Below are 12,712 nucleotides of genomic sequence, written 5' to 3'. Positions count from 1 at the left end.
TGGCCAACATATCTTTCATAAATATCCAAGGACACTTTGCAAACTTGGAGCTCAGCAGAAGTTGGTTTCAGCTGAGGGACAATAAACTTTGTGGCTGCATTTAAAGTGTCTGTGCCCCAGATCTCCAGCTCACTGCCAGAGAATTCAGGAAGCTTGTTCCAGACTTAGTTCACCCACCATCACAAGTGGTTGAGGCTTTACACAAGTGAAAATCAAATGGCAAATTTACGGCTTTCTTGGCTTTTTATGCAGATGTCTGAACATTACTGGGCTCCCCAGAGTAACGTGTCCAATGAAACATCCACTGCAAAAACCTTCCAGCGCACTATTTCAGCACAGGTATGTGTCAGTCCTGGCAGAGGATGTTAACCTTGCTTACTTCTTTTCTTGAAAGCATCTGGGTTTGGCAGCTTTAGTTACCATCCCTGGAAGTGTTAAAAAAAAAATGTGAAGCCATGGTTTAGTGATGAACATGGTGGTGGTGCTGGTTTGAGAGTTGGACTTGATGATCTTAAAAGGTCTTTTCCAGCCTTAATGATTCTGTGATATTTCAGTGCACTTCAGGCTGTTTTTCCTTTAGAAGCTCAGACCCTGTGGCTGTTCCTGAAAAAAATTAACCCTTGAGTGATATTAGTGAATACTCATAATTACCTGTGGTGACTCGGCTGTCTCACTGCAGCAGCTATTATTGTTTAAAAACAATAATAATAAAACAATAAAAATTTTAAAAATAATAATTGTGAAATGAAGGGATCACTATGACCCCTGACACTCTCTTGGACTGTTTCCAACTCAGGACACTCTGGCCTATGCCACAGCCCTGCTGAATGAGAAGGATCAGTCTGGAAGCAGCAATGGGTCAGAAAGCAGCCCTGCCAATGAGAACGGAGAGAGGCACCTGCAGCAGGTAAAATAAGGGCAGATTTACCCTCTGCTGTGTGGCTCTGTGGGGCAGCTGGTCCCTGGGGCTTGGGTCAGAACCATCCACACAATAACTGTGCATCTTACAAAAGTGACCATGTCCTTCTCTCCCCATCCCTTGTGTGTTTGAAAGGGCTCAGAGTCTCCTATGATGATTGGGGAGCCTAAAAGTGACCTTGATGATGTTGACCCTTAGAGGAGATCCCTGTGAACACAGGAACCAACTCAAATACTCAATGCCTGGTACCTGCTGGAACTGGAGTCGTGTTGCTTATGCCATGGGAAGTCTGGGGGAGCAGTGGCTTTACAGGACCAGAGGAGATGCTGGAAGAGGTTGTTTCCCTGAAAGATAAAAGCATTTTTTTAGCCACAAAGGCTTCAGATCAACAAATGGTCTAGAAAACTGCATCTTCACCTGCAGTAGCTTGTGACAGTCCAAAACACCGAAACCAAGTTTGTCAAGAAGATTTTATCAAATACACAAACGCTAGTGGTTGAATTTTTATGTGAACATTAAATGAGTGAATGTAAAACTGTTGCTTTTCTGTGATGCTGCAAAAAAAAAAATTCTTTTGGTTTTTATACAGGAAAAAAAAAAAAGAAACAGACTGCCCTTATGTATGGAGGGCAAATTTTTAATCTTTCTGATAATATTGAATAGGAATATTCAATTTTCTGTAAAGATGTGTGATGAGTTACATTTCATTGTAAAATATTAGTTAAAGAATGGGTTTACATAAGGACTTCTGTATTTAATATGTCTCCCTGCTAATTTGTAAAGCTCTTGATGAGAAAGATCAGCAGGATTGCTCTGTAAGAAGAGTGATTCCTTACAGAATGTTTTGGTTAAGGAGCTCTGGAATGAGTCATCTTTCCCAGTACCCTTCCAAAAACTCTTCAGACAACTGGGAAGGGCAGTACAAGAAAAGCTTTGTTCTCTGGGTATGCAAGCATTTATTATTCAAGGATGTTGATGAATTTAAAAAAAAAAAAAAAAAGTTAATGAGTAGTTTAAAAGAAAAAAGCACTTTAAGAAGGAATTCTGTTGCAGTTTTACTCATTGAATTTTTTTAACCTTTGGAGACATATTGAATAAAATGTAGTCTCAGTCATGGATCTGCAATCACTTGCTTATGCTTTGAAATTACTGAGAAAGTTGGTATTGGTTGTATATGATGAATAATTCCTTGAGTGAGCTGGGAACACTGTTGTGCAGATTTTATAGCAATTTTAACACGGGGAAAGAAAGAATTGGCTTTGTTTGTATTTTCACTTGACCAGGCAACGTTTAAAATATCACAGCTCTTTTAATTTGCTCACAAATAACTGGAAACCAGTTGGGATGATTTGAGCACAGTTTTATTTTCTATGTCAAGTGCAGTTCAGTGATTTCTGGCTCTGGATTCAAGCTTCTTTTGTGCCAACTAACTTCATCTTTTGTACATTTTGTGTTCGTCACATTTTCTGCACTGCTTTTTGCCTTTATTTATGGATTCTGCCTTACTTTAAAAAAATTATATAAACAAACATGCACAGAAACGGGGGACATCTTAAGGAGTGCCTGGGTACCTCCAGAATAGACAAATTTGCCAAGTTAAAGGCACAACCAGCCAAAAAGTGCCTTTTTTTGTTTCTTTTCACACGCTGCTGCCAAAACACGGAGCAGCAGACAGCTTTTCACTGTTGTGCACTAATATTGAAAGTAACCAGTCATTTCACTGTTGGAAGTAACCACGGGATGTGATGTCAGCTGTACAGCTTCGTAACTTATTGTGGGGTAGGAGAGCCGGCGTCACGGAGTGCAGGGGCAGGGGGGCACCCTAGTGAGCCTCTCCCTTTCCTTTTCCAGACAACATCTTCACAGACACACGGCAGAGTTAGCATTTTATAAATGTTTCTGATGATGTGCCGGGACATTTGAAACGTGACGCGTTTTAAATTAATTTTGAGCCAATCATTTCTTACGGACACCCCCTTTCCTTCCTTCCCCCACCCCCCAAATGCTTTGGGAATGGCTCATGAATCTTCCCAAGGAGTCAGTACACAGCGGTGATGTGGTGGGAGAAGCTGGTCATGTTCCTGTGGGTTGGCACCACTTGTCACTTCAGGTTCCTGTTATTTCCTATGGAAACAACATCCTCGATAGCCACAGGCCCAGGGAAGCATTGGTGGGAATTGCATCAGGATGGCTCATCACCACTGTGTATACTTGAAACCAATACAAACTTTTTCACGGTTCTGCTCACGCTTGTACAAAGTCAGTGGTTATAATTTGCAATAAGATGATACTTGGTCACTTATTTTTTTTTTCCAGCTGCTGTCATTTGAACCTGCTGAAGATTATTTTTTGGAAAATAGAGTTCAACAAAAAAAAAACCAAAAAAAAAACGACAAAAAAAACAACTAGTTTTTGTGTAAATTGTGATGCATTTATATGTTGTAATTTTTACTGCCAATCTTTTTGGATGAAAATGTTTTTATACAGCTTACAAAATGTTCAGTGAGGAGCAGCCACAGCCTGCCTGTGAGCACTCGGGGAGATATTGTCCGATTAATGAGTAGACATTTGGCACTGGAAAAATAGGCAGTCTTGATGAACAGTCTTGGGATTCCTGGTCAATGGAATAAAGTTATTCCTTTCACAGAAAACTATTGTAATCTTTAGACTGTGCACACGCTGCTACGCTCTTGTCTTGTTGATTCTCTTATCCTGAACCTCCTCAGGCCAGCCCTGCAAATGCTGAGCTCCTCAGGGGTGCCCTGATTGCTACTCTGGCTCCTGCCCAGAGTCAGTGGAAGCAGCTGAGTGGCCCTGGAGCTGCTGTTTGTCCTCATGCCAGGGCATGTGCTGGGGCACTGTCACACCTGTAGCTCTGTGCAGCCTCTCCTGGCCTCAGCAGAGTGATTTACCCTGGCCACGCTCACAGTGGCGGATTAGAGCGGATTTTGTGTGTCAGATCCAAGATTTGTGGGCGAGCTGGGCGTGAATTCATCCTGCCTCCCACGGGGGCAAGGGGCAGAGAGGTGCACATGGAGCTGCTGTTCCATTACTCACTTATTTGGGAACCAGGAGCTACAGCCAGAGCTGCCATCCCCACTCTGCCTTTGTCACCTGCTCTAAGGACAAGGACTTTCACTTTTCCAGCCTGAACCAGCCTCTGCTCTCCACTGGTGGTCCTGGGAGCACAGACTGGGCACTGCAAACTGCTGCCAGCACTGGGATGAGCATCCTTGGGATCAGCCCTGCTCTCCTGAATGTGAGAGGCTTTTCCACCTACCCACGTACAAGGCACAAAGTAAGGGCTAATCTTTTAATATTGTTTCCTTCCACCAGGATTATGAAGGCTTGAATTGAGCTGGAGAAGCTCTGTCTGGCTTATCAGGCGTGGAACATGCTCACACCTTGTGCTGTATCCTCCCCTCTCCCAGGGAAGGCAGCAGAGCTGAAATCCTGATGTGTGTTTTCAGAGGTGACGGCCCAAGGAGTCTGCTGAAAAATCACCCTTGGTGTCAGAGCTGTCCAGGAGCTCTCAGGCTGACATCCTTTTTTCTTTTCTGCCTCTTTGTGCAAAATTCAGGTTCCAGCTGATCAAATTATGGGCTGTAATTATGTCCATGTTATATAATTACATGTTTAGATTAGGGTTGGGCTTTTGCCAGCTTTATTTAACAAGTTGGAATTAGTTTCAACCTTTCAAAGTGATGTTTTGTGCTGGGTTTGTCTTCTCTTGCCAATTAAAGCCAGAGTAACAGAACTGCAGGGGGCTTTTGTATTAGGAAAAACACCCAACCCAGCCAAGTCTGACAGGTTAACCTGGAGCTTATGGTATCAAACTGCATCTTTTTTCATCTATCCTCAGATAACACCACAGAAATTATATATTGTAGTACCAGGAGGCTGCTAAACACTGAGAGAAAAGTGAGACCCAGCTTTGGTGGCTTCTGGTGTATCTCAGTGCTTCTCAGCCTTTCCCTGCTGTTGGCATCTCTCTGAGCCAAGCTTTGTTTCCTTCCTGGGGCTCCAGCCCTTCCCAAGTGAAGGAACAATGCAAGTTCAAGGGCACATTCCCAAAGCTGGGTGATGTTTGTTTCCATAACTGGAAGCTCTTGCCCTGCACCTCTGTTGTTAAAACAAACTTTTGGTCTTGTGTTTGTGTGGATAACACAGTCCCAGAGCACAACCCAGCTGTGGGCAAGGGCCCTGTGCTGGCTGTGCCAGCTTCCAACAGTGCCAGCTGTCATCCAGGAGCACCTTGGATCCCACTGGGGGCCTGGGGCTGCTCTTGGGGTGAGCAGAATCCCTGCTGGATCCCCCTTCCCTCTTCCAGACCAGTTCCCCAGGGGGATGTCTATGAAGCCAGACAACGGACCACAAAAGCACAGGTCTGCAAGTTTTATTTTAAAAAGACATTTATAAAATGTTCATTTATAAAACTCCAAATAAATATTTAAGGTACAAATGTAAAAACTAAGGTGCTATGAAAGCTTTTTCTTCATCCTATTTTTTTTTTTTTTTTTAAGGAATTGCAGCCTCCTACAGTTCTATGTGTCTTGGGAAGACCTGAAACTGTTAACACATAACACCAGCAGATCATTAACTTTGACTTAACAAAAAAAGCACTAATGAAGCAGTAGCTGACTATAGCAATGCAGATAAAAAATCTAATTAACCAAGCAGGCTGTTTAAACTACAGCCCTTGTATTTGACTCAGAAGTAAAGAAGTCTCCTAGGAATACGATTAGGCAATTATAAAACTGCCCAAAAATGGCTAAACTAAGATTTTCCAGGTGCTAAGCAGCATTAGCTGACAACTAATGAGCAGCTAACCAGGAAAGGAAGGAGCGAGCCTCACAATCCTTTTTTCTTTAAAAAGGTGGTGGATTTTTCCCGTGTTGGGTGACAACACCATGGCTTGTTCTGTCAGGGTGTTTATAGGAAAACTCAGTGCAGGGCAGGGAGAGGATTCTGGGATGGCTCCAGTGCTGGGACAGGGCTCCAGCTGCATGGGGGAATGCTTGGAGAGCTCTTGCAGGGCCGCTCTGGATGCTGCTCCTGCATCCTGACCACAGTGTGTGTGAGGCAGAGGGAAGCTCATCCCCCACCAGCACAGCAGCCCAAGCATGGAGGTCCTCAGCTGCATGTCAGAGCATGGATTGTTCTGGAAGCCCTGGAAAGGGACAGGGTCACACCGTTCCAGCCAAGCCTCCATCCCCGCTGTGCCACAGGAGCCTCCAGCTCAGCCTGTCCCTACTGCCGGCTCCGGCAGCAAATGGCGATGGCCGTGGCCGAGCTGCTGCCAGGGACAGCGGGTGCCACGCAGGAATTGTCCACGGCATAGGCTCCCATGGAGCTCTGGGGAATGGCATTACAGCCCGTCAGCGTCCAGCCATCGTCACAGGACACTGTCACCTAACGGGGAGGAGAGCTCATCATCTATGGGTCAGCACAGGGCCGGGGGCCTGCCCATCCCCGACGTCCCCACATCGCTTCAGGGTGATGTGACTGCTGTCACCCAGCTGGGTGGGGTGTCCCATTGCAGGTGGGGACAGCAGTGAAGGAAGGCAGAGACAAAGACAAGAGCACGGCACAGGGAGCAGGGCCCATCCCTACCTTGTCCTCGTTTTCCGGGGCCATGCGCTCCTCCAGCCGGCACTCGAGGCTGGCAGCGGGGCAGCACAAGGCATGTGCCACCGCCTCTGTCCTGCTGGCACAGCGGCTGGGCCCCCTCCCCAGCCCCAGCACGGGCCTGCCAGCGGCCCCCAGCCCCACGGATGGCGAGTGGAAACTGCAGCCTGCCCGGGGGAGAGGGGATATTGGCACCGGGCAGCCACGGCAGCATCCCAGTGTGCACAGGGGTGCCAAGGATGTCCCGAGAGAGCCCTGAACCTTCCCCCCTCCATGCACAGAGCACACGAACCCCGTCCCTGCCACCCCAGCAAACACATCCACCATTTTACCCCCAAATCCCAGAGTTTTTCTGGAAGAAACACCCATGCCCACCAGGCTCGAAGGTGTGTAACCCGGTGTGTTGGGCGTTACCTGTCAGCACGTGGTGTCCTGGGGAGCACTCGGCCTCCCGGGAGCTGGCGTTGATCTGGCATTCATCCCTGGGCCACGTACAGCACCTGGCGATGGCATAAACCCCCCGGCCTCGGGAAGCGCCGTGGGCCACGCACTGCTTCTGCCCGGCCTTGTCCTGCGGATGGGGCGGCACGGGATGGGGACACCCCTCCGAGGCCAGCGGGCCCTCCCGGGGCAGCACCCCCACGTTCTGCTCACCTCCATGCGCTCCCCGAGCCGGCTGCCGCTGCGGGAGAAGCTGGAGCAGCTGAGCATCTCCTCGGCGCTGGAGCAGCGAGCCACGGCCGTGGAGAGCCGGGCGGGCCCCGAGCGGGCCGACCACACCGAGCGGCAGAGCAGCTGCTCCTCTGCAACGGGGCCGGGGCGACACCCGCGGGGACACCGGCGGGGACACACAGTGACACCCAGTGACAACCACAGTGACACCCACACTGTCACCCACACTGTCACCCACAGTGACACCCACTGACACCCACATTGTCCCCGCAGTGACACCCAGCTCTCACGGCACCGACCAGGTCCCATCCCGGCCCATCCACGCAGGCTCAGCCGTGCCCGGCACAGCTCAGGGGATATTCCCCGCCGCCGCACCGAGCGTCCAGCCCGGCCCTGCAGGAGCTCCTCACCTGTCCCCAGCCGGGAGGGCAGGGCAGCCACGCTGTTGGGTGTCTGGAGGCGCTGCTCCTCCGGGACCCGCTCCGTGCCCATCGCGCTCTTGGCCGAGAAGCGCAGGAGGCGCTGCCGGAGCTCGGCCAGGCTCAGCCGGGGCTCGGCGCTGAGCAGCACGGCAGCGATGCCTGCAGAGCCCGGGGGGCCGCAGTGAGAACCAGAGGGGACACGGCCGCCTACACAGCGCTCCCGTGGGCAGCTCAACTCCAGGGACACGGGAGGAGCCATCTCTGCAGCCCATCGCCCACACGCGGGGTGCGGGAGCGCTGTGCGGGCTGCGGCGCCCCAACGACACAAACCGAACCCGCGCGTCCTGGAACGCAAAAACGCCCCCGGCTCAGGCATCCCTGAAGCCCTGTGCCAGCAGCAGCAAGAGGAGGGCCAGCCCTCCCTGCCCCTCAAAGCGCAGCTCGCCTGCCACGTGTGCGGCCGCCTGCGAGGTTCCGCTCCGCGCTGTGAAACACGTGCTGCAGTCGCTGGAGGCGCCGATGATGTCGTCCCCTGGGGCGAACAGGTCCACGCAGCGGCCAAAGTTGGTGCCCAGGGTGCCGATGGAGGCGGGTTGGTCCTCGCTGTCGGTGGCACCGACCGTGATGACCTGACGGCGACAGGGCAGCGCTGGAGGGATGGCGCGCTCAGCCCCAGCCCACGCCGCCGACCCGGAGCTGGAGGGGATGAGGTGGCACCTCAGGGGTCCCCCACAGCCCGTACCTCCGGCTCGGATGCAGGCGAGTAGAGGCAGGCATCGTCCTTGTAGTTGCCGGCGGCCGCCACCATCAGCGCTCCGGCCCGTGCGAGCCGCCGGCAGCCCGCGTTGAGTGCGGGGCTGTGGCCGCCGGCCAGCGGCAGCAGCACCAGCGGCGCGTACGGCTCAGCCTCCAGAGCCCTCCTGACGAACTCCAGGGCTGGGAGGGACAAGTCACTATGGCAGGGAGCTCCGCGAGGGATCCTGCACCTCTCCGGGGCAGGGGGTCACTCACCCATGAGGGTCCCGCTGACGGTGCCCTTCCCCTGGCAGTTCAGCACCCGGAGGCTGCGGATGTTGGCTGCCGTGGCCACGCCGGCGTCGCGCCCGCTCAGCACCCCGGCCACGTGTGTCCCGTGGCTGTCACACTTGCTGGCCTGGCACAGGCACCGCAGTTTCATGCCTCAGCCCATGGCATCAAAGCAGGTTTGCAATCCCACGACATCGTCCCCACCTCTTCCCACCCTGATTCCCTCTTACCTGACACACACCCTAGAACAGTTTCCTAGAAAGAAACCCTGCCCCACTCAGCCCTATATCCAAATAGACCGCCTTGAGGGTCCCAATTTCGCTCAGCACCACGGCTCCCGTTTCCCATCCTGCCCAGCATCTTGCTCCAGCCAAGTGTCTCCCTTGTCCCGGAAAGCCTCACAAGCCTGGCCAGGATTTGGCGGATGCAGGGGGGTGTTCTGGCCAGGACGCAGCATGTGGCACCTCAGGACTCGCCTGCCTGTGGAAGTGGGTGGCATCCTCATCGGGGATACTCTCGAAACCAGTCACAGTCACCCTGCCCTCGATCTCCCTGTGGGTGCTCTGCACGCTGGTGTCCAGCAGGTAAATCTCGACCAGGTCACCTTTATCTGCCAGGGATGCAGCAGGGGAGAAAGGCAACCACCATCACGGTCAGCTCAGAACACCTGGGTTGCTCCCAAACTGCAGCTCCAGACCCGCAGCACCATGGGGCAGAAGAATATTCCCATCCCTCACGTTAAGGAAAGGGGACCTGACTCTTCCTCAGAGTCGCCCCCCTCACACACTCCAGCGCTTACTGGGAGGGCTGTAGGCGCCTGAGCTGGGCTGCGGCGGCACGATCCTGCCCAGGTTCCAGGGAATGCTCTGGCCGAAGACGTAGGCATCCTCCTCAATGTATTTCACTTGCGGCAGCTTCAGCGCCTGCGGGGAGGACACAAAGCTCCCGTTTCCCCCCAAGGCCGGGGCTGCCGCTCCCAGCAGTGCCCACCGCAGCTGCCGTCCCCTGCCACGACCCTGTCCTCCTCTCCACGCACCGTGTCCAGGACGTCGCTGCTCATCCTCACCAGGAAGGCTGGCAGGAGGTGGAAAACGTGCAGCAGCTCGGCCCGGTGTCCCCGCCGAGCCGCCCGAGCCTGCAGCCGCCGGGCCGTGTCCCGCAACTCGGCCTCGCTGCCCGCCCGCAGCATCACCACGTAGCGCCCGGGCAGCCGCCACGACGCCTGCGGGGGACACGAGCACCGGGCTGGCTCCGGGGGACACAGACTCACCGGAGCGCGCCTGTCCCCCCGCCCCACGCTCCTCACCTTGGCGGCGCGGTGGAAAGCAGCGGGTCCCGGAGGGGCGACCCCGACGGCGGCTTCCCCCTTCTCGGCCGCCCCCAGGGCCAGAACCAACTCCGCCAGCGCCAGCACCAGCGCCAGCTCCAGCGCCCGCGGGGACATCCCGCACCCGCGCCCCGACGGGCAGCGCCGGGAGACGCCGCGACCCTCGGGGCCGGCACCGGCGGGGACCCCCTGCGCGACCGCCGAGGGGCCGGAGAGCACCCGCGGGGCCGAGGGGCCGCAGCGCAGTCGAAGGGCAGGAGCGGGGCCGGGCAGCTGGAGCGGAGCCGGGAGGTCGGAGCGCACCCGCGGCTCTGAGGTGCCGGAGCGCACCCGCGCAGACCCCGGAGCGCACCCGCGCAGACCCCGGAGCGCACCCGCGCAGACCCCGGAGCGCACCCGCGGAGATCCCGGAGCGCACCCGCGGAGATCCCGGAGTGCACCCGCGGAGATGCCGGAGCGCACCCCCGGCTGTGAGATCCCGGAGCGCACCCGAGCAGGTCCCGGAGCGCACCCGAGCAGGTCCCGGAGCGCACCCGCGGCTCTGAGATCCCGGAGCGCACCCGAACAGATCCCGGAGCGCACCCGCGCAGATCCCGGAGCGCACCCGCGCAGATCCCGGAGCGCAGCGGCGGCCGCGGCTCTGCCCGTGCGGCCGGGGCTCAGCGCGGCGGGGCGGGGATCACACCACGGCCGCCGGCCCCGTCGGTGCAGCCGGGCGGGTTAAGCATTAACGGGGCCGAGGGAGGGGGCGCGGGGTGCTGGGGCCGCGGGGAGAGGGCAAATGGGGCCAGCGCTCACCCCGAGTCCCGGCGGATCGCTGGGGGCTCTGGCGAGCAAAGCGCAGCCGCTCAAGGACTGTTTTCAGAAAGGGCTGAAAGCTTTAATGTGCCTCCTACTGCCTCACTCCACGAATAAATTCCCGTGAAATCCTCTAATCCTGTTTGGGCATTTTTTACAGAGGCGGCACACATCGCAAATGCCCTTTTTGGGGGATGATATCGGCGCTTTCCCGCGGGTCTCCACGCCGCTTCCCACCTCTGCCCTCCCGCAGCATCGGGATCCCACACTGCCCCACATCCCCAGTGACCTTCGGCAAACCCCGTCCTTGCTGCCGGCTTTTCAGGGAAATAGGAATATGTTTGTGTTTTGACTGGTTATTTGTAAGCTGCTCAGAGATTATATTTCTATATGGATGCACGTGTTTTATAGAGATGTCTGCATTTCGTGTGGATGTGCATGATATGTATGAATGTTTTACATGGCTGTACACGTTATAATTGTGTATATGGCTTGTATGCACCTATACGTTTTAAATGGATGAACACTTTTTATAATTATGTGTATGGTTTACGGGGACATTAATGGTTTATATAGCTGTTTTATAAGGATGTGGACGGTTTATATGGTTTATATATGTGTGTGTTTAATACGGATGTGAATGGGAAATGTTGATCTTTTTAATAAGACCTCGAGTGGGTGCCTGGACTCTGTTTCTGGTAACTGCAGAGAGCTGACACGGGAAGGGGTCGGCTTTCAGGACACTGATCATGGGGACAAGTCTCACTCCTGATTTTTGGCTCAGTTTCCTCAGTGCTGCTAAGTCCCACAACGCCCCATTGGGGCCTCAGGAGGCTTCTGAGACAGCTGAGCACGGGGGGACCCGTCTCAAGGGGGACAGTCTCCCTCTCCCTGCACTCTTCCCCTTCGTTTTAGCCCAGGGGACAATCTGTGTCGCAGGGAAGGATGGAAGGAGCCCAAAGACGAGGGAGGGGGTGGCGGAGGTCCCCGCAGTTCCACGTGCTGAGGAACCCATGGAAATCTTGGCACGAACATCTGACCCCAGAGCCCGGAAAGGGATCAGGCCCAGCTCTCACACTCCGGGAATGGATATCTGAAGAAAGGTTTTGTTTTATTTTGTTTTGTTTTAATTGAGAAACTATTCAGAAATAACCTAAATTTTGCACCTTGTACAAAAGAGCTCTGTTTCGGTCCTGGCTCCCTGCGGAGCTTCCGGCGTGCGTGTCTGTGTAAAGGGGGAGCTCCTGTTGAGGGGGGAGGAATGAGAGAGCAGAGGAGTCATCGGAGAAGACCTCAACGAGGGGGAAGGGTTCCTAAATCCCTGCTGCCGTCCCTCCGGGGGGAGAGATGGGACTCCGGGCGGTGCGGGCACTGGGCTGAGTCGAGCATCCCGTCGGTAAAAGGGAACTTCTCCACGGATTTTTGGAGAACCTCTGGGTGTGGAGATATCTTAATATTCTCAGCTTTGAGATGCCCTGTACTGCACCAGCCGGGAATCGAACCCGGGTCGCGAGAATGGGAATCTTGCATGATACCACTACACCACTGGTGCGCGAGGAGCTCCGCGGCGCGCGGGCCTGAGGGCTCGGCCCGGCCCGGCCCGGCCCCGGCTGCAGCCGCGGGTCCGGCACGGCGACACGCGTGGGTCCCGGCACTGCCATCCCCTTCCCGTCCATCGGCTGCAGCTGCGGGTCCCGGCACGGCGACACGCGTGGGTCCCGGCACTGCCAGCCCCTTCCCGTCCATCGGCTGCAGCCGCGGGTCCGGCACGGCGACACGCGTGGGTCCCGGCACTGCCAGCCCCTTCCCGTCCATCGGCTGCAGCCGCGGGTCCGGCACGGTGACATGCGTGGGTCCCGGCACTGCCAGCCCCTTGCCGTCCATCGGCTGCAGCCGCGGGTCCCGGCACGGTGACATGCG

At 55.0% G+C, this 12,712-nt stretch overlaps 2 protein-coding genes and 1 non-coding gene across 6 annotated transcripts in view; 1 reads left to right on the top strand and 2 right to left on the bottom strand.

Annotated features, from left to right (window-relative positions):
- The window catches only part of USP24 (ubiquitin specific peptidase 24), a 60,514-nt gene extending 57,599 nt beyond the window's left edge, over positions 1-2,915 (top strand). For both annotated transcript variants that reach the window (XM_058842259.1, XM_058842258.1), the window contains 3 exons: positions 253-339; positions 797-907; positions 1,055-2,915. In XM_058842259.1, the coding sequence (XP_058698242.1) occupies positions 253-339; positions 797-907; positions 1,055-1,117 (261 nt within the window). In that variant the 3' untranslated portion in view covers positions 1,118-2,915. The remainder of the gene's footprint in view (positions 1-252; positions 340-796; positions 908-1,054) is intronic.
- Positions 1,861-10,296, bottom strand: PCSK9 (proprotein convertase subtilisin/kexin type 9). Of its 3 annotated transcripts, none has more exons than XM_058842262.1 (12): positions 9,974-10,296; positions 9,704-9,889; positions 9,467-9,590; positions 9,144-9,277; positions 8,653-8,794; positions 8,384-8,577; positions 8,087-8,270; positions 7,480-7,800; positions 7,202-7,446; positions 6,962-7,118; positions 6,533-6,714; positions 1,861-6,331 (listed from the first exon to the last, which is right to left on the bottom strand). In XM_058842262.1, exons 1-12 carry the CDS (start codon positions 10,109-10,111, stop codon positions 6,170-6,172), a joined length of 2,169 nt encoding a protein of 722 aa, XP_058698245.1. In that variant the 5' UTR covers positions 10,112-10,296; the 3' UTR covers positions 1,861-6,169. The 3 variants fall into 3 exon arrangements, with proteins under 3 accessions (XP_058698245.1, XP_058698246.1, XP_058698244.1); XM_058842263.1 differs by having other exon boundaries at positions 7,202-7,350; positions 7,630-7,800; positions 9,974-10,291; XM_058842261.1 differs by having other exon boundaries at positions 7,202-7,800.
- A 1,977-nt stretch (positions 10,297-12,273) lies between these two features.
- Positions 12,274-12,344, bottom strand: TRNAG-CCC (transfer RNA glycine (anticodon CCC)). The gene has a single exon. It is a non-coding gene; the product is annotated as a tRNA-Gly (tRNA).
- Positions 12,345-12,712: the final 368 nt, after the last annotated feature.

Source organism: Poecile atricapillus, chromosome 7 (assembly GCF_030490865.1).
Source record: "Poecile atricapillus isolate bPoeAtr1 chromosome 7, bPoeAtr1.hap1, whole genome shotgun sequence".
In the NCBI taxonomy this organism is placed as follows: Eukaryota; Metazoa; Chordata; class Aves; order Passeriformes; family Paridae; genus Poecile; species Poecile atricapillus.
The sequence above is the reverse complement of the archived record's forward strand: the minus strand, read 5'-3'. Positions and strand labels throughout refer to the sequence as shown.